The sequence below is a fragment of the Lemur catta genome, chromosome 3 (genome assembly GCF_020740605.2).
Source record: "Lemur catta isolate mLemCat1 chromosome 3, mLemCat1.pri, whole genome shotgun sequence".
Taxonomy (NCBI): domain Eukaryota; kingdom Metazoa; phylum Chordata; class Mammalia; order Primates; family Lemuridae; genus Lemur; species Lemur catta.
Window position 1 is genome coordinate 44,648,405 of NC_059130.1, and position 22,373 is coordinate 44,670,777.

Below are 22,373 nucleotides of genomic sequence, written 5' to 3' on the forward strand. Positions count from 1 at the left end.
TTTAGAAGTTACTCAATTGAGGAGCAATTTCAAAAATTGCTTTTGGAGAACCAAGGCATGCAGCTGTTTAAGGAGGAAAAAGGAAAACATAAAAGTAAAATTGGCCTTGAATTTAATTCATGTGACCATTTATTATAAATCTGACATAATTATGTGTCAAATACTAGGTCAAATTCTCAGTATATGAAGATGAATAAGTTATGGACATTGTTATGAAGGAATTTATACTCTGTATGGTTTGTTCAGTATCCAGTAACCTACTTTTATGAAATATTTGCCTTGTAACATATGATGAAACAACTGATTTAAAAGAGATTTTTAGGAAATTACTCACATGATACTCATTTCATAATTTGTTAAAAAGTAATTAATTTGGGGATATAAGATATAATATCCAATATGTAAATTACTACTTCTTTAATCTTCTCTAGACTTCAATTTCTAGAGTTAGGCTCTTTTATTAGAATTGTGACTCTGTTTATTTCTAACCATGTGTCCTTGGGCAAGTTACCCAAATTCTTTGTGATGCAATTTCCTCATCTCTAAAATGGAGATAATAACTATATTCCACTTAGAGTTCTTTTGAAGATTAAATAAAGTATTGTATGCAAAGTGCTTAGAACAGTTCCTGACAGTTTCTTAATGAATGTTAGCTATTAGTATCATTTTTCTTATAAACATCATTTACTATGAAGAAGACATTCTATAAGTGTTGCTGACTTATCTTTCTCTGAATATAAATGCCATGCTCATAGATATTATATCTTTGTTGACAAACTAGGTAGCTTTATTGATTTGTATTTATACTTCTCCGTATATACAGTCCAATTTAATTCAGTAGGATGTTGGTTATCTACTATGGAAAAGTACAGTACTGAGCACTACAGAGAAATGTTTTTCAACCTATAGATACACTGGGATTCAGAAGAGAGATTGTTTTCATATCGGTACTTTGTAGATAACGTACAATTTGAAATGGACATTGAAAAATTTGTCATTTTAACAGGGTAATATTTATGAAAGAATAAGAACCGAGGCTGTAGAAAGTATTTTGGATAAAGTGAACAACATTACCTAAGCCACAGATGGAGCTAGGCCAGTATGAGGAACAATAAATTGACATTTAAACTTGAACATAGAAGAAGTGAGAGGTTTGGAAAAATGGGTTTATGCTCTTAAGTGGTATTATGAAGTTTAAGACATTATTAAAAACTTATACTTAATATAACCAATGGTGGGAATAGTTGCAGGTTTTTGAGCTAGGTAGGTTATGACCAGAACTCTGCTCTAGGGAAATTAATCTGACATTATTCTACTTGGTGGCCTAGAACAAGAGTATAAAGGTAAGACCAATAGCCTGTTATAGTAGTCAAGACAAGAAGTAAAGAATACTACATTTAGAGAAGAGGTAGTATGTCACTTAGAGTTCTTTTGAAAATTAAATGAGGTATTGCATGCAAAGTGCTTAGAACAGTTCTTGACACATAGTATTTTCTTAATAAATGTTAGCTATTACTATCATTTTTCTTATCAACATCATCATGATTTAATATGAATATGCTCTTAAGTAGTATTATGAAGTTTAAGGCATTACTAAAAAAATTTATATGTCAATTGTGAGGCAAAAGGAAAGGGCAAAAGAGATACATTCATAGATAGAATGACTATAACATAGTTACTGTTTGGATGTGGGTAATGATAGAGAGAAAAAGATGTCATAAAATCAATGACTGTTAGAATGCTAGTGCCAGCAATAGCAATAGAGAAGTGGGAAGGAAGTAGTTTGAAGGAGTCAGTAATGGATTCAATGGAGTCAGTGTGTGAGAGGCATCTTAGACAAAGATGTTCAGTAGGCATATAGAAACATGGTTCTAGAACTCAGGAGAAGTAAGGGTTAAAAAATTAAAAATTGTGTAATAAATAAGTAAAGATGAAAGACAAAACCACTAAAGGATACATAATAATCAGAGAAATATGCTTGCCTTTAAACAAATACATAAAAATACAGCAAGTTTAGGCTATTCCTAAGAAGTGGTGATGATCTTGGAATCTTCATGCAGTAGAGAAATGAGGACGCTTTTAGTAAGGAGAACAACTGAACACTTTTTACCTCTTTTTGAGTTATTCTTTCACAGTGTTGATTCATTATTTTCTTTCAATATATCAGATTTTATTATAATAGGGAGAGTAAAAAGTTGGTATTATTCTAACCTTACATTACATGGCTAGAGATGGCCGTTCTTAAAAGTTTCCATCTCTGTTTTTGGCTGATCTTTAAAAACAGATGGAAAGCAGAATGATTCTGTTGAGACATTTAAGCTCTGTCTTAGTAACTTCTTGGCTTATCTTTCTGTGGTAAATAAAATAGATAAATGGCCAAATGACATTACACATAAAAATATCCACAAAAATTTTTTTGGAGAACAAACTGAAAAAATATATAAGAAAATGTGCTGTAACTTGAATAATCTTTAACATCAAAAAGAAAGTTGGTTACAGCTCAGCTCTTTTGCCATGTGGGGAACCAATATTCATTTATCAACTCAGGACAACTTTTGATCTGTCTGAGGATGAATAGGTATGCTCTAAGGTCATTCCTTTTTAGGTAAGGATTCAGTATGTCATTATGCTCTATTTTTTTCCTCTCATTGCTCACAAGTCATTGAATTTTAACTTAGGCAATCTCTTTTTTTCAAATGTTCGTGTTTTTTGCTTAGTAACTTTCCTGAGTTCTTTCCTTTCATTTTATTTAGGCCATGGAAGCAGTGGCAACCATAGATAGTAAGCAAAAGAGAATATCTACTGATATTCCAGGGTCAAGGAAAAGAGGAAATGTATACTTTGAAGAGAAATTAAAATATACTAGAGAACTGTGATTTTCAACTTCTATGAAATACTTAAAAATGTCTGCAAGTGTTCATAATATCTACAAGTTCCAGTTTGTTTACTTATTTTGTATGCTTTTAGGTTAATTATTTTAATGGCTCTATTATTTTCTACTCTTATTAAAATTATGACTTGAATAAGCTTCTGCAATCCCTTTATAAAGTGTCTCTATGAAAAACCATTTCATTTTCCAAGTAACTGATTCAATATGAACTTTTGAAACATAACTATTTTGTAAACTTTGCAATCATTTCTATTTTATCATGTCCCCAAAATGGCCCTTTTCCATATCACTTCCCAGAAAAAAAAATCTATTACATGTATTAGGAAGATAAGTCTGTGATTATTAATAAACAACCCTAAGAGCTGAGTTGCTTAAAATACAACAAAGGTTTATATCTTACTCATATGTCCATTCTGGGCGACTAGGAAGTACTGGTCCATGTTAGCATCAGTCAAGGACCCAGACTAATAAAGCCTCTAGGTCACCATGGCACTAGGAAATGCAGAACAGAAAATATGGAGAATTATAAGACTCTTAAAGGCTTCCACTCTTAAAGGCTATGGCAAATAGCATTTTTGTTTATATTCTCTTGACAAAAGCAAGAGCACGCCTAACTTCAAGGGAGTGGGTAGATACCTAGAAGGAGTAAAACTGGAACATGGTGAACAAGCTGCCAAATGATCCCGAAAGTTATTTTTGACTTTCCAGGACTACCAGAATTTCTTAAATAGTATGTCCTGAGACATAGCAAATCCTACCATACACAGTCCATCTAGCAAATATGGTAGCACAGAGCACATTAATTAAAGCAAGGGTTATGGAGTCAGACTACATTACTTTGAATATTGGCTTCATCAGATACCAGCTGTGTAATATTGTGCAATTACTGAGACTATATCTCAGTATGTAGATAATAATGGTACATATTAATAAGGAAGAGTTAAATGAGATAATGCAGTAAATGTTAGGAAATTATAAATATGTGACATTACTGTCAAAATACATAGAATACAGAAAGATAGATATCTAGAAATGGGTCTTTTCTGATAAGCAAAGTGTTCTAAGGTTTGCATATTAAGGGTATTTAATCATTTCAGAGGAAGGTATCTTAAGCCCTTCAGGTTGCTATAACAAAATACCATAGACTGGGTGACTTACAAGCAGCAGAAATTTATTTTTCACAGTTCTGGAGGCTGAGAAGTCCAAGATCAAGGTGCCAACAGATTTGATGTTTGGTGACAGCCCACTTCCTGGTTCACAGACAGCTGTCTTTTAGCTGTGTCTTTACATAGCGGAAGGGTAAGAGAACTCCCTGAGGTCTTTTTTATAAGGATACTAATCCCATACAAGATGGCTCTGCTATCATGATATAATCACCTCACAAAGCCTCCAGCCCCAAATATTATCACATTGAAGATTAGGTTTCAACATAGAATTTTGAGTAGACATAAACATTCTGTTTATAGCAGGTCTTTTAAAAATCAATTATATTTTTGTTTTCTAAAATATTTTCTTGAAGTCACTTTAATACCTTGAATACTATTTATTAATAAAATTTTATTGAGAAGCAGTATAGTGCAGTGGTTAAAAGCAGGGGCTTTGGAGCCAGAGTGCCTGGGTTCAAGAGCTATATGTGTATGGCTATTGTTTTTTATTATCAATTATTTAAGTTTGCAAGTCTGAAGATAAGTATACAGGGCTGTGTTATTACTGTGCTCAAGGATTTCCCCTTGCTAAATGGCCCCAGAATGCCACATATTTTTAATTTCTATATACAGTTTTTCTGTTTCCCCCTGTCCTTGGCTGTCACTTTTCATTTCTTCTACACCAACAGCATTTCTATAGCAGCAATTTTCCTCTCCTATAATGATATATTTCTAATCCCTGTGGTCTTGGAAACCGACAACTGAGCTTATTTGAACTGTATATTTTTTAAGAAATGAATTCCAAATGAATGTCCCAAGGGTTCTATTCCTGGTAATGTTCTTGAGCTTTATTTCATGGACCTTGACTCTGAAGAAACTCATTTTGCTTGTTTGTGGCTCTCCGCTATGTTCAAAGAAAATGCATTTAGTGTATAATTGATTTCCTGATGTTACTGGAATGATCATTTTTACATTTGTTAATGTATATTTTAAATGTGTAGAAAACTAAATCACTAACTCCTAACACCATAAGCTAAACTTCTCAGTTGAGTAATTCAGTAATACATTTAACATCTATAATCTTTGGCCACTGTGCTTATACAAAAGACAAAGTAAGGAAGCTACATTAAAAAAGGCATGGATTTTAAAGGAATAGAAAACATTCATCTATCTAGAACAGTGACTTTCTAACATTTTTACCTCAATCCATAGTAAGATATATTTTACATTGCAACCCAATACCACTCACATGTGTATGTGATGTATATATGTTTGTGTATCCATGTGTGTATGTCAATATACAATATATATTATTTATGATATATATTTTGTTTAGCATATGTAACTAAACAAAAATGTTCACAAAACAGTATTTACCTTTCCTATATGCAGTGCATACTTTGTATTTTATTATTTTATTCCTTTTTTCTATGCTAGTTATCACCTGCTCATTGATTATGTCCCAATTATATCACTACAAGAGGTGATTAGACTTCTTTCCCTTCAAACTTTAAGAAATATCACTGTTTCTGCTGGATTTTTTTAAGTTTTGTTTTATTTTTAATTGATTTTTAATGTATTAAATAGTAGATAATCTAAATTATTTTCATTTTTCGGTTTTTTTTTTGGGGGGGGGAAGTACCTGAAGCGATTTCATGGAATTGAAATTTAAAGAAAAATGGAACAAAACTTTCTGTAAATCAAATATTTAAAGAATTTGGAGTGTAGTTTTCTTCATTGTATTAATGGAGAAGGAATTAAAGAGCATGCAGTAGAACTTCAGTGATCAGTTTGCTTTTTTCTTCAGAAATAAACTCGGTATTTAATATATGTTCAAGTTGACAGATGACTGAATTAAAGAATTATGCATTACATATATAGAAATTATTTAATTTACAAAAGGTGCAGAAATACTTTTGTAGGTCTCATATATATGGTAGAATTTTTCAGTATGTAATTACTTAATTTCCAAAAGGTGCAGAAATACTTTTGTAGTGCTATACGTATGGTAGAATTTTTCAGAAGTGGTTTTTATGCTATTTCAACTAGAACTGCTATCAGCTTTTAAGTAGGTTTTCTTTATTATAATTTGGCATCCCCATAATTGGAAAATCTTTTTTTATAGTTAAAAATAGATTATTTTAACTAGAGTACAATGAATCATGAATCTTCTAGGCTCTGATAAATCTACGCAATGTGAACAGTTAATCACCTTCTCTGTTTCCTGAAACATTTAACTAGTACACTGCGACCCCTGCTGTTGTGAGATTTATGTTAATTGCTCTGTAACCTTCCTCAAAGTTTACTTGGAGAATGAAAAAATATATAATTAAAGAAGGTTTTGTGATCTGAATAATTATTAAAGGCAGAGAGAAGTTAATTCTTTCGCCATGTGAAGCTCTGAGGGAACTGTAAGTCAAGAGAACCAAAATTATTTTAATATTGTTTTATCACATAAAGCATTTCATTTAGAAATTTTGAATTTAGCTTTTTCTTTTGATATCAGGGATACAAAAAGGGATTAATAAAGAATATAAATCATTATTTAAAATATTATATCTTATCCTCGAATTGATTTGTATGAAAAGTATTGATCTCTTTCTAAGCATGAAAAAAAGGTGTTATTTCTCAAAATGTTTCAAAAAATTTAATTGGTTCCAGGGAAAACCTTATATCTAAATATTCCTTTGTTTTCCTTTTATTAACTGTTACCAAAGTTGTTTCTTATTTTATCTTTTGGCATGTTATTTTCCTGAGATTTCATAAGGATCCTAAATTTATTTCTGCTTAGTTCACTATCAGTTATAAATCTTTTCATTTCTATCATTCCTATACTTTGACACGTAGTTTCTTAAGTCTGGTAACTTAATATTACCATCTGGGAGATCTGTCATAGCCAGAGGTTTCAGCAAATGTGATTATATGCAAATTGAACTGGACCTAGAAAGCATAGCTTTTCTTAACTAATTGTTAAGACAGTCTTTTCAGGTTTTTTTTATGGTATTAGAGTTAACTTTAAAGTGCTTAAAGATTTTTTTAGCTCATCTAAGAATCAGGTTGTCAAAAAAAATTTCCTTGTCAAAAGTCCTTAAGCCATTTAACCTTGATGTGTCTCAAGAGTGCTTCCTTATGTCAGAGTATTCTGGGTTGGGAGATGGTGAGGAAATTCCTTGTCATAGTGTATTCTTCAGTACCCTGGAGAATGTATTGATAGTGTTTCAAAGGCAACTTGAAAAATTAAATCTTCCTAGCTTTGTGTCTGATACTTCAGACAAATATTTTGTTGCACCTCTCAGTTGCTTTGGCTTAATAAGCAATTTCATAAACTGAGAATTGTTTAACATGCTTAGGGATGATGTTAGCACAAAAACCCAGTTGAAATGAGTTCTTTGGAAGGGTCTCGTTCATTATGACATCGGTTCTTGGTTAAAGGTTACATCACATAGTGGCAGAGGCAGTGTTTTACAGAGCGCATACTTAATAGTAAAAAAAAAAAATCTGACAGATTTCGCTGGTGAACTCTTTTGGACAATTTGGAGTTTATTTACAGTTTTTTCTGTTGTGAGTGGTATTGGCGTACATTTTAAATTGAATAATGTTTCAAGTTTGCAAGTCAGCTTTTAAAATGTTACCTTGATTTTCAAAGGAATTTAAAGTTAGGAGAATAAACCTTATAAAATATAAAGTCTCATCCTACATATGTGGATTTTTACATTTGTTAAAATAAAAATAGACTACTACTTTCCAAAATATCTCTATCTGGTACATCTTTCCTGTCCATTAGATGATTGTAAGAATTCAATGGTTAGAGCATCAGTTTTCAACCTTCTTCATCTCAGGGTCCCTTTAAATTCTTAAAAATTATTAAGGACCTCATAGAGCTTTTGTTCATGGGGAGTTGTATTTAGGGATATTTATTATATTTAAAAATTTTAATATTTACTTATTTTTAAATAACAAAATAAACCTGTCACATATTAACCTAAATATTTTTAGGAAAAATAACTATTTTATAAAACAAAAAAATATTAGTGAGAAGAATGGCCTTGTTTTAAATTTTGCAAATCTCTTTAAAGTCAATCAAGCTTAACAGACAACATATTTGGCTCTCCTATTGCATGAGCAATCTGTTGTGATGTCATATGTCATGTAGCCTCTTGAAAACTCAACTATATGAGAGAATGAGAGTTTTTTGAAAAAAGGAAAATATTATATTAGTATTCTTAAAAAATGATGTGACTTTGTGGACCCCCTTCAGGTGTCCTTTGACCACATTTTGAAAACCAGTGAATTTGAGTACTCTTTAAAGCTTTTAATTCCTTTTGAATGCAAGCAATCCTGGTAGTAATAATTTACCAGGATTCTCAAATTAGCAGCTCAGATTCATCTAGAAGACATGTTTGGTTTGGCCAAAATATATTTTCCTAATTTTATATTTGGATGTCTAGGCAGGACCCCAAACCCTCTCTTCCCCCAATGATAACCTTCACTTTCTCTGATACTAAGATATTTAGTTGTATTGCCTATACTGTTCCCTTTGGGCATCTGAATGTTTAACCACTTTTATCTTAGTGAGAATCATTCTTATCAGTTTCTTTGGTGCTTTGTAAAGAAGTTGGGGGAGAAATGGCATGGTGTAGGAGGATGGAGATGGGAGACCTTGAACATAGGGGAACAGCAGCATATACTACATTCTGGATAATTAACCAATTTTAATGCTGCCTAGCAGTCATACTACATTTTCTCATTCTGGTCATTCTCTCCTAGGTGAGAATTTTATTCCTCTTCTTTCTCATCAAAAATCCATTACCTCTGGGCTGGGCGCGGTGGCTCACGCCTGTAATCCTAGCACTCTGGGAGGCCGAGGCGAGTGGATCTCTCAAGGTCAGGAGTTTGAGACCAGCCTGGGCAACAGCGAGACCCCGTCTCTACTAAAAATAGAAAGAAATTATCTGGCCAACTAAAATATATATAGAAAAAATTAGCCGGGCATGGTGGCGCATGCCTGTAGTCCCAGCTACTCGGGAGGCTGAGGCAGTAGGATCGCTTAAGCCCAGGAGTTTGAGGTTGCTGTGAGCTAGGCTGATGCCACAGCACTCACTCTAGCCTGGGCAACAAAGCGAGACTCTGTCTCAAAAAAAAAAAAAATCCATTACCTCTTTTCTCATCTTCATTCTCAGTTCATTACCTTGCTTCCTATTTTGCTGAGAAAATAGAAGTGGTCAGAAGAGAACTTCCATGAATTCCTATGGCCACATCTCCATTTGTATGCAGATCTGCCTTCTCTCCCATTGTTACGGAGTATACTGTACTCTTAGCATAGGCCAATATTCCCTCCTATCCCTCCTATCCTGTTCCTTCTTGCCTATTCAAGGTTCTTGCTCCAACAAGTGTCCTTTCTATCTTGCATCATTAATTTTTCCCTCTCTGGTGGATCATCTCCATCATCGTACAAATAAGCTGTTGTTTCTTCCATCTTAAAAAGATTCTTCTTGTCTCGCAATTCTTTTACATTCCAGGTATCATACCATTTCTTTTCTTCCCATTTCAACTCTCCTCAAAAGAGTTATCCTCATTTACTTACTTCAGTTTCCCTCTTCTCTTTCATATTCATTCATATCCCCTCTCTTTACATTCTCTACCTCTCTTTCTCTATTGCCTTCCCCATCTGTCTATCCATCTATCTCCCTCTCCTGTCTCCATCGCCCCTCTCCCTTCTCTCCTTTCTCTTTTTTTTTCTCTCCTCCCATCCCCTCATTGTTCTACACAATATTGAATCTTTTCTAATCAAGCTATCACCCTCACCCCACACCTCCCACACAAACACTCCATCACACTGCTGTGGTCAAGTTCCAGTCACCTGCACATTGCTAAATCCAATGGTCAATTCCCAGTACTCATATTACTCAACCTATGAGCAGCGTTTGTTACAGTTCTGTCCTCCTTTAACTTTTTTCATTCGTTTTCCAGGACAAGTACTCTTAACAATTTTCGTCATAAGTACTCAGTACTTGTTGGTCTTTTCTGCTTCTACCTCAACTCTCCAAACTCTAAGCATTAGAATGCCCCTCAGGGCATTAGTCCTTGGACTTTTTCTCTGTACTCATTCCTGGACCATTTCTCTGTACTCACCCAGCCTCCTCTCTGATTTTCTTACTTCAGACATTACCACTTGAATGCCTCATTACCATCTGAGATTTAACAGGTTAAAAATTAAGCTTCTGATCTCTACCCTACCCTCACCTAAATCCACTCACTATTTTCATGGTCTTTCTAATCTCAATAAATGATAATTTCAGCTTTCTAGTTAACCAGACCAAAACTGGAGGAGTTATCCTTGACTCTTCTTTCCCTCCCAACCTTTATTCAATCTGTCAGGTAATCCAGTCAGCTCTATTTTTCAAAATATGGCTGCTACCACCCTGGTCCTAAACATCCTCTTCTCTTTCCTTAATATAGTAATGTTCTAACTCTTCTTTGTACTTCCACCCTTGCCCCACAGTCTTTTGTTAACACAGCACACAGAGTGATCCTATTAAAATTTAAGTTCTTCTCCGGTCAAAACTCTGCAATGACTTTCCATCTCACATAGTGAAAGAGGCAGAGTCCTTATAGTGACCTACAGGGTTTATATGTTCTGTCCTGTCTCCTCACCTCTGTGACTGCCTATTCTAATATTCTCTTGTTCTCTCTGCTGAGGGAATATCATCCTCCTTACTATTCCTTGAACCCAGCAGACAACAGTCTTACTTCAAGATTTTTTGCAGTTCCTGTTCTGTCTGCCCAGAATGTTCTTCCCTAGTTTTTGCATGTCTTATTCCCTTACCTCTTTTAGGTTTTACTCCCTGGTTGCCCTATTAAAGATTTTAAACCCTGGGTCCTGATGTTCTCTTTACCCTTGTCCTGTTATATTTTTCTCTGTAGTACTTAATAACCACAAAATGTAAATTTAATTATTTTGTTTATTATTTCTGTACCATCCACCTCCCACCACCACTACCAGGCCCCAAAGACTGTGAGCTCCTTGAAAATATGAAATTGCATCAGTTTTATTCACTTCTATATCCCTAATGTCTAGAACAATGTCTGACACAGTGTGGTTAGATGTATGAAAGGAACACGTGAAAGGAATGAACATCAAAAGAGCTGGGCTTGAGTCTTCCCTTCACCCTTTATTACCTGAGTGACTTTAGGCAATTCCGATGATCTTCACTGACTTATCTTGTTTAGAAAATAAGTGTATAAAATAGGACCTATCTCACAGCACTGTTCTGAGAATCAGGTGAGAGAATAAACATGTATTTATCTCATTAAGTAGAAAGCCCTAAGCAAATGTTAGTTACCATTAGGAGATAGAAAAGGAAGGGAAAGACTTGAGGAGCTAATGGTTGCTGAATGAGAGATCAGGAACACAGAAAACAGTTTTCTGCACAGTTTTTAGTATTTTTAGGCCTGGTCATAGATTTGTTTTAAACATTGAAATAACATCTTAATTTCACTTACATAGCTTTCTTTAGTGAATTGTGTAATTTGGGACAGGAGTCTTCTATACAGTGATACTCAAAATGTGGTCCACAGACCAATACTTGGTATATTTGTTACTGGTCTATAATGAGTTAAGTCCAGAAATTGAAAGTAAGCATTTAGACACATATAACAATTTGACCGAATAAGATTATATCTGCTGAATGTAATAAAAATTTTGGACTTCTATTTTGTGTATTTTTTAATTTCATTTTATTATGCTTTACTAAAGTATTGTTCCTTGACATATTAGAAGGACAAATAAAAACCTGGTCCACCACAGGAAGTTTGAGAAGCACTGTTCTAATAGCTGAAATAACATGTTTACTCCTAGATTAGCAAACTCTTCTTTAAAAGTATTCAAAAGTCCATATAATGTTGAACTAAATATCAGTAATTACTCTGCCTTGGTATACATCCTTGGCTCATTTATAAGCAGAGATGAGAATGTTTCCTTAAAACTGAGGAATTAGTAGTGTTATCAATAGATATTGCTAAGCTTTTCTATAATTATTATAATAACTGTAAATCAAGATTCATAATAAATATTCATCAGGTGCTTAATTTGTATTAAGCACTTTCACATATAATTTATGAACCTATGTGCAAGTTAACTAAAAAAATTAACTAACTCAGCCATCTTAAAGTTGTCCTTTAATGACGGGACTCTCACTGGTCAGTGATATATGCATGGCACTGAATACTACTAGTATGAAAGTTTGAGCCATCATTTAAATTTTGATACAAATTTCTATCTGTATAAATTTTGATTCTTTTAAGTTTAAGAGTTGTAAGTCTATGCCAGTTTGCAAGGCTGGTTTGTGCAGAAATTAATGTTATTGGTTATGGCAGGAAAATTGGGATTCCTAGATTCAATAGTACATGTCAGGCCTGTTTCACAATTTTGCATGAATCATTTCAAAAAGGTCCATATTTTAGTCAGAGTAATGTTATACCATATTGTCTTCATTGGAAGACAAATTTTAGTGTTTCTAAGGTGTTCCAAGTTGATATCAATGTTTCTGTATTCTGTGAGTAGACCCAGAATTGGTTTTGAGAGTAAGCATGACACCTGGTTCATTTTTTGTCTGAATTACATTTAGGTAATATGGGTTTCAGGGCCTTTTACAGGGCTGTAGAAAGATTTCATCAGCATGTAGGGAGTCAGACCAGGTCAAGAGTTAAGTGATAAATGTTTGATTTCTTCCGGTTTAGACAAGTCTGATTTCCCTTATTATTAGAGATCACCAGAGCACATACTGTTGGACTCTAAACTTTGATCACGTGGAAAGGGTTATTTATTAAGGGTTATTTCCTTTGACCATTCTGTCATATGTTCTTAAGAGAAAACTGATAAAGTTAAGTTCTGAACACCTTTGAAATTTTTCTGTACTGCTATAAATTCACTTTTTTCATTATATATTAATATGACTTAATTTTTAATTTATCAACATCATAAAGAAATAAAATTTGTCTTTATTTTGTGAAGAGTGCAATATTTTGTAAATGGCCTTTTCTGACTTGTCTATTAAAAATTGTTTGGAAATGGTCAGAATACTATGTTTTCCAAGTAAGAGGTGTTTTCCATTTTTCTGAAACTAGGTTGCCTTTATGATGGTTTCTTTAAGAAATGTAAAATTTTGTTTGTTTTTTTTTTTTCAATAACTTGGTTTGGCCTGTTTATTACCAAACTGTTATGGAATTTCACACATCTGTTTCAGAACACAAATCCTCATAGACTACTGCACTGTTTCTCAATTTTAATAGGCCTCATTTATCCTATAAATAAACCTACATTTTCTTACCTGATCAAGTGAGCAAACAATAGGGGTCAGATGTGGCAAACACTTTAACAGAAAGCATATGTCTCGCCGTTAGGGTGAGGTAGAGTCATATCAAGATTGCTTGAAGTTATTAATGGCAGTAAAATTTATGCTTCCTCCTGTTTTCCCAATTAAATCAAGAAGCCTTTTTTCTTAAGATTCGTCTATCACCAGCTGGTTCCAATACTGTGTGTGTGAATATTGCCTGGGGTGTCTCCATTTCTAGATGGTAAAATTTGGTCAAAACACATTAGGTCAATGATATAGAACTGTAGGCTAGAAAGCAGTCATTGTTAAGGGCTTTATTTTGATCCTTATCATTTGTACCATAAGTATGTATATTTTGTAGGGTTTATTGCAAATAAGTTGTATTTTCTGGATGTGATAAGAGAATTCTACAGATGAGGTAATAAAATAATTGAAGACATTAAAAATAAGCTACGTGGCAAAATGTATAGTTGTACATATTAAAAATAATATAACTCCATCTAAAGTGTTGGATATTAGAGCACTCATTTAGTGAATAGCTCTTAAAATAGACAGATTTTTAGCTGAATGGTAGATTTACAATTACAATGTCTCATACTTTTAAATAATTGGACACAGAATTATTTGGTTACCTCTCCATGCACCACCGTATCACAAAAACTATACTTGATGTTTTCATACTGATCATTGTAACCTATAAATTCTGTCATTTTTACCCTTAACTCTTGGTTAAAAACTATTGGTTTTTACCTATTCATCTCAAATCTTTATTAGATTTGACAAATGTATTATTATAAAACAGAAGATCATCCTGTATAGTTGCTATCTTAAAAATTGATCTGTCCAAATTCAAGTTTAAACTAAGGCTATCTATTCATACTGGTTATGTATCTGCCATATATGTTATAATAAGTTAACCATAAAATTATATGGAAACATCAAAGATGTTCTAATATACCTTCAATATATATATATATATTTTTTTTTTTTTGTATTTCGAGATAGTCAACATGTTCCAGAATTGTTGCAATTATCTTTTAGGTGATGGTTTTTGCCTGTGGCATTTTTGTTATATTGATAGGGTTTTAAGAGCTCTAACTCCATAGTAAATTTAAGGACACCTGTGATTTTTGAAGCATATTGTATTCATATAGACTTTCCAGGGGTAATATATCACCTTAATGCTGCTCTATTCTAATATAGGTGTGCTTGTATTCCCACTTCTGTTATCTTTGCATGGAGCCTTTGTGACTTCAAAGGGAGTGTTCTACTTTGAATGAAGACATGGAGTGTAGAAGGGAATGAGAATCTGGCTAATAATGTGGCCCATAACTTGTGTTCTCACTCTGTTTTCACAAAGTTTTGGGCTAGGTCTACTGCTGAAGCGGAAATTTGGCTGTGAGTTCTGGTACTCAGAACTCATATTTCTGCTTGACTAAACTGTGAATGGAAAATCCCAAGTGTCTTACAAAATTAGTAGCTGAATGGTGTTTTTACTAATCACTTTAGAGATGAAAAAAGTGAAGATATTTTAAAATTCAAATCCATCAGCATGTGTTCTGCCCTTTAATTGGCAGAAAATCGATCCTGAGAGCAGCCCAGAGAGCTGATGTTTTTTTCCTTCAGCTGCTCCAGCTGAACTACAGCTGTAAATTTTTGTAAAAAAGAAAAAAAAAGATGCAATGTTTCTTATAAACTCTTGAATGTACTTTATAAGTGCAATAATTCCCACAAAATCAGTTACTGGAGTTAATGACCAGTTTGTTAAGGCATTAACTGCCGTCAGCTGGGAATGACCAATTTTTGGGGAATGGCTACACAAATGCTAGGATAATTCAGTAACACTTTCAAATAATGATCCAGCTAATTAACGGTGAATTCCTGTGGAAATCCTATCGAAGTACTTATGACCTTTGCATTTAATAGCCAGTGAGTTCATCGTGATTCATGTTTATTACCATAAATACCAAAGGAATCATAATGACTATGCCGTTTTTTTCCCTACCCTGCCCTTATTACTTGAACAGATTTGACTAATCCACTTCCAGTCATTAAGGACCTAGTTCTCAAGATATTCAGTCTTTTCACTGCTCTGCTCAAAATTCACAGAGCCTTTGGTGCTATGCCAGCGTACTGACTTTTGGCAACCTGTTTTTACTTGGGATGCCATTAGGAAATAATTGATGTCTATAAGTCTTAAAGGAGTCCTTTTGAAATGCCTGCCTTTGTAGGATGTAGAGGAATCACAGTTGGTTAGCAAGAGTTTATAGCTTCTAGTCGTGAATATTTTTGGGAAAATGATACCTTCTAACCCTTAATTTCTTGGAGAAATTCATTTAGGGTATATAAGATTTTTTTTCTTGAGATTTATTTTGTAAGAACTCAGATATTCTTTCTTCCAGTGAATGAAGAAGACTTCATATCTTTCGATAAAGGATAAGCTCTTAATTTTACTTAGGCCACTTAATCTCTCTAATGGCTATTTATTGCTATGTGATCTGCAAATTAGCCTTTAAGTCATAATAATAAATGCCGGTTGCCAAAGAGCCATCACTTTCTGTGCACAGCTGTGTTTGAATAGATGAATTCAGCTTATTTCCAGACATCTTCCCACTCTAGTTATTCACTTTTGTTCTAAAATGCTTTGTCCTTTTGTTGTAGCTGTCAGATATCTGCTAGATGCCAAGAAGTTATAGGCTGCATTTTTATCAAGCAATTAATCATGTATATAATCATTTAGGATTAGGTGAATAAGATTCCTGTGGTTTATAGACTGTAGTCTTGATTCATATATTGTAGTTCTTTAGGGGAGAAGGAAAATATGTGATTTGTAACAGTAGGATACGACCTAAAGCCATCAAGGTAATATATGGGTAATAAGACCATTTATAAAATATGTACATATTTTTCCTGAATAAAAGACCAAATGTCAGTTTATATCTCTTTTTCATTCCCTAAATAAATATAAAAGGAGGAAAATTTAATTTTATAGGTATTTTTAAATTAATTGTTTGAATTCTAGAACCTTTACTCAGACAAAATCTAGAAGACACATCAGCAACCTGAGTTAGATAAACCCCTGAATACAATATTATAGTCACCTTTCTCTGTCATCACTTCCTTTCACACTGTTCCCTCAAGGAAAAAAAATATCTCTGGTGCAACAGTAGTTGTAATTCCCCGTTTCTTTTAGTTGTGCTCAGCTCAAACATGGGAGAAAACACCTCTGCTTGTATAGGTTTTATTTGCCTAAAACATGCTATTTAAAGGTAAATGAAACAGGGTAGCTAATTGTGAGATTTTGTCCTCAAACTTCTCTCTGTCCTTTCATCTACTTGGCAGCCCATCACCTCCATGACCATTGCCCACTTTAGGAGTTCAGGTAAATTCCATTACAAATAAGGAAGCATGAAAGGAGGAAAGATTTCGCAATGTATGCGTGGAGGAAGGGAAGAGGAGAAGATCATTTTCGTTTCTTACATTTTGTTTATTAAGGAATTTATAATTCTATGAGAATGAGAGAATGATGATGGGTTAGTTACAGGTCACTGAATAGAGCCTTGGTGTAAGATGACTCTCCTAAGCCCCTACTTTAGGAACAGCAAAGCTTTATAGGAAAATGACTAGGTAGAAGGACAAGTGGCTCAGCCTCAGGCTCAGAATATACCTCTGAACCCTGTCTCAGTGAAATCTTGGCTGCCTCTCAAACCTACTTTACCTCTAACTACAGTTCTAGTCTTGAGGATAGAAAAACACAAAGCAGCATATATATTAGGAACACATGACAGTACTGTTCTGTTGGTAACACAGAAAAATGTTATTGTCAACATAGTAATGATAATAAGAAATGATACTTATTTAATTGGTTTATTGTGTGTCAGACACAATGCTAATGGCTTTACCAGGATTCTCTCACCTAATCCTCATATAACAGCCTTTTGATGTTGGTAGTTATTATTCCATTTTTACAGATGAAGAAACCGAAGCACAGAATTTAAATAACATTCACAAAGCCAAATAGCTAGTGAGTGGCAGAGCCACAGATTGGACCCAGTCTGCCTCCAGGGCCTGATCTCTTAACCATAATGTTATGGTACTGTTTCTGTCACTCTATCCACCTTTTAAGCTTCTTGCAACCTTGTTTTTTTTATGATATCAAATAGATTGGTAGCAGTTATTGTCCAATTTAGTGAGAATGAGTTTCAGAACTTAGGCTGCTATAGGTCTAGTTCTCAGAACTGCTTGGGGGATAATGCAGTTTGCTCCTGTCAAGAACTTCCATCATCCATTGTAGCCTACTATGTCTAGGCATAGGTCCTCTGAGAAATATCTGAGTGCGTTTCTGCATTTCATCTACTTTCTTCTCCACAACCAATTTTCTCACCCTCTTCTCCCAGGAGTCTCAGATCTAACAGATCCTATAGAGTCCCTTCAAGGTGTATCTCTTTCCTATACTGTGCCCCAGGGAATGATGATGATAGCTTATATTTATTTGGCATTATTGATTTTACTCTATTGATTTCACTCTTCCTGCTGCCTCCTAGAAGGTTTAGTAGAAAGTACATGCATGAGCTTTAGTCAGAACTAGGTCTGAACCCCAGATTCACAGCTGTGTTTCTTTTTGAAAGAGTCATAACCTTAGTGAATATTATTGCCTCATCTCTAAATCAAAGATAGTACCTACCTACTTAATTGTTGTAAAGGCAAATGAAAAAATGTATGCTGATCATAAAATAGGAAAAGTACCATTGTTTGTTTAACCCTATCTCTTTTCCCTTCTCTCAAAGAACTGTGGTACAAGAAAGGTTGCTTGTCCATATCCTTGTGTACCTAGAGCTTCTGTTTCCTTCAGTCCTTTAGTTTTCAGAAACTTGTGGGTATGCTGATCATTTTAGGTAAAGATTACAGGAAATTGGGGACATTCAGGGTTTTTTTTAGTAGAGGATCACAGAGAATTAGGAAGGTATGAGAGAACTGCAAGGAGATTTCGCCTTTGGCCATGCGTGTGAAGAGAAAAGGGGAAAGTATGCAAGAGTAGAATTAGGACTGGCTGAAGAATGAAACATCCTACTTTTTGAAACTAGACATTTAGTTTTGTTGTATAAAAGTAATATAAATTATTGTTATATTTATGAACTGTTTTTTACATGTTATTCATCTGAGTATTAGAAATTACTGTAATTTTAGGACTCTTCTTTATACTTTTTATTCTAACACATACCCTTACTGAGTTGATCTTTGGAAGCTATATATATCATTAACTCTAGAGGATCTTCCTTGTTATTTTTTTTATGGTCTACTTATGTCTTAAAGGCAGGCCTTTCTTTCCTTTCACCTTATGTGAATGATGCACCACCTCAGGACAATGCTTTTTAGAATGCTTTCATTGACACCAGCAGCAGATGGACTTTCCTGAAGCATAGAATAGCTTCCTATTTCATTTCTAGCCTCCCATTGAATTTTAATCTTTAATGATTTACCTTAATGTTGAAAACTATTTTATATTGATTATTGATTTCTTTTTGTCTATTTTATCATTTAATAAGTTGCAGGACTTGGAATCCTACTTTTCAGTGAATCGATTACATAGAGAAAATATCTTCAAATTATAGTTTTGAAAAGTTAAGTAGGACTAGAACTTACCCACAGCTGAATGACAGACAGAAAATAAGTGGAATAGCAGGGAAAGGGAGACTTGCCTTCAGAATATGAGTCTGCTTTAAGACCTCATTTGAAAAGATTTTAAAATATCTCAATTCCAGGGGGGGACCCCACAAATTTCTGTGAAGTATCTGTGAAGTACAGTCTGACCAAAACATAAGGGATACCTACCTCCTTGGGGAATTAAGTTGGAATTTTTCATTTTTCACCTATATATCATGAAATCCTATGTATACATATGGTTTCCTATAGCAAGTGTGCTTTATACTAGAATAAGTGAATGCCTTCAACAATGTAAAAATGTGATTTATTAAAATCTTTGAATTTTACATATTTCAATTGCTCTGATCTCAAGAACAAAAGTATTGCAATTGGGAACACACCTAGTTTGTCTCTACTTTTCTCTTATTTGGAGTAATTTCACAATTTTTGTATTATAGATAATGATATAATGCACATATAATTATTATATATCATTAATTATATAATTAATCATTAATTATGATATATATAGCTTCCAAAGATTAACTCAGTAAGGGTATGTGTTAGAATAAAAAGTGTAGGGAACAGTCCTAAAATTACAATAATTTCTAATACTCAGATGAATAACATGTACAAAACAGTTCATAGATACAGCAATAATTTATATTACTCTGATACAGCAAAACTAAATGTCTAGTTTCCCTCCAAATAAAATTCTCATCCCCAAACAAAACTGTCATCCCCAAATAAGTGGTAAAATATTTTATTTTGTACAGTTATTACTTGTGTTTTTGACTTACTGGTCTTCATCTTAAGATTTTAAATATTACTTTCTCCCATAGTATTATATCTTAACTTTATATTTAGTTCAATGTCCTTAGAGCTATCTCTCTAACTCTAATTCAGCTTTCTCTTCTTCATAGATTGTCTAGTGAAGCTCTTCCAACAATAGAAGAGACATGAAATTTACCTTATATGATTTGACTTGGACTCTCTATTTTGTAATTTTTCAGTAAATTATAATGCTATAGAGAAAAACATGAAAAATAGATAAATGTAAAACATATATAAAATGTATTTCCTGCATATGTTGTATTCTAAGTAGTTGAATAAGTGAATCCATAGATTTCAGTTAAGGTAAAAATGTTTACTGGTATCTGTTTATCTGACAAACATTATAATATTTTAATTGTTTTTATTTTACCCCAAGGAGTTTTTATTGCTATTGTAAACAAAAGGAAATAGGTTTTAGCCAAACAATTTTAAAAGATGTAAAATCTTAAAGTCTGGAGTAAAAACAATTCTATTTTAAAAACTTGTTTTGTTCTATCATATATCTGTATATCAGTCTTTTATACTTGATAATAGTATCTTACTTGGAAAAGAGTTTCACCTTACTATATAATGTTTAAGAATGGTATTGTACCAAAACCTGGTAAAGATTTTGGAATCAGAGAGACCTGTGTTTAAATGTTAAATCTCTGTTCAACCACTTATAAGGCTACGTGGCTAGTATTTATTTTTCTCTGAACTTTAGGTTCCTCATCTGAAATATAGGAATAAGACTTATTTGACAGATTGTTTTGAAGATTCAATGCCATGTAGTTTGTTTAGTATGATTCTTGATATTAGTCAATCAACAATTATTTATTAAGTACCTACTTTGTGCTAGGTGCTATTCTTGGTACTGGGGATAATGCGGTGAATAAGGTCCTTATTTTCCTAGAGCTTATGTATTAAATAAAAATACAGGTGATAAGGATATACAAAATAAAGTTGGGAGATAGAGAGTCACTATATTTTTTACTTACTTTTAAAAGACCTCCTGAAACTCTGTAAACCGCTTCTGTGTCAAATCTGAGGCTCTTATAGAACTAGTAGCTTCTAACTTAGACTAAATGTGTTTATTTCTTCAGTTTTCATCTTTAAGTATTAAAAATAGAATCAATCAGCAGATATGTATCAAGCCACTTCCATATGGGTTCTATGATAAGCCTTGTGAGAATGCCAAAGTTTACGTCCTCTAAAGAATTTCTAACTACCTTGGGAATATCTTCAGTATTTCTCATAGCCCAGAATTTTTAAAAAGGATATTTTTGGATAAAACTTTTAATTAAACAACTTTTCTAGCTCTGGGTTTTATCACTGACTTTGATATCATAAATAAGTCCTTAGAATATGTTCTGTCTGAAAGCAGATAGAAGGATTAAAGGACATATTAAAGTCCCATTTAGATTTTCAAGTCTATAATATATCATTCACTTTCATTTTTCCAGTTTCAAGGTATATAAAAGTAGAATAATCTTAACCTGACACATTCTTTAGACTTCAGTTTATAGCCTTTAGCATTTTATAGTTACGTATATTTTTTATGTTACAAATACTGTTCTACTTTTTTCATAATTTGGATGATTTTTCCAGTGTCTGATTCATAGGAATCAAATATACTTTTTCCTATACTATTTCTTATGTATTGCCATTGTCAATGAACTATATTAATCACATATTTTGATAAAACAATAAGGGTGAGTAGGCCAATGACCCAACCTGTATTGGGCTACTGAACACAATTAATTCTTAGAGTTGTGGTTAATTTTTTTTTTCAAAAATATACCTTGCAAAGTAGACACTCTGTCTTCGAAATTAGCGATGTTTCACAGATAACATGAATACGTTCCAAACTTTGGATTTGAAATGGAAACCTCAAAATTTTTTCCAGAGTAAGTTTATATAAGGATTTGATTCGATAGTTTTAAAGTTTTAGTGCATTTATTTCAATGTGTTATACCAAGAAAAATCTATGTCTGTATATATCTCACCATATCTATGATTTCTTATTTCTAGGCAATGAAAGCTACAAACAAATAGCAATGTGTGTTCTTTACCACATAAGCATGGATGACCGCGTTAAATCAATGTTTGCATACACTGACTGTATACCACAGGTAAGTGTTTTCAGAAAAACATTTAAGATATATATATTTTTCACTCTCTTCTCTTGATTTGTCAGAAATCCTTTCCCTCAAAAAAAATTTCTCTTCTTATAAATAAATTTAAATTTGTTATAGAAAATTTAGAAAGTACAGAACTGTATAAAAATGAAAATAACTTTGTCATCCCAAACCCAGGGACAACTATTTAATATCTTGGTACATTTCTTTATACATACTTAAAAAAATAATATATTGGTATTATATACTATATGTATAACTTTCATCTTAATATATTCTTTTGTTAATAGAGCATAAGTATATCCCTATGTCACTGAATTCTTCAAAAATTATTTCTACAAGTTGTAAAATCTACTGTATGGATGTACTATAATTTAAATATTGTTAAAATGTATGTTTACATTTTTGT

General features: G+C 33.1%; 1 protein-coding gene across 2 annotated transcripts in view; it reads left to right on the top strand.

Moving 5' to 3' along the window:
- KIFAP3 (kinesin associated protein 3) overlaps window positions 1–22,373 on the top strand; it is a 141,119-nt gene that overhangs the window by 50,793 nt on the left and 67,953 nt on the right. For both annotated transcript variants that reach the window (XM_045547398.1, XM_045547399.1), the window contains exon 11: window positions 21,858–21,958. In XM_045547398.1, coding sequence (XP_045403354.1) covers window positions 21,858–21,958 — 101 coding nt within the window. The remainder of the gene's footprint in view (window positions 1–21,857; window positions 21,959–22,373) is intronic.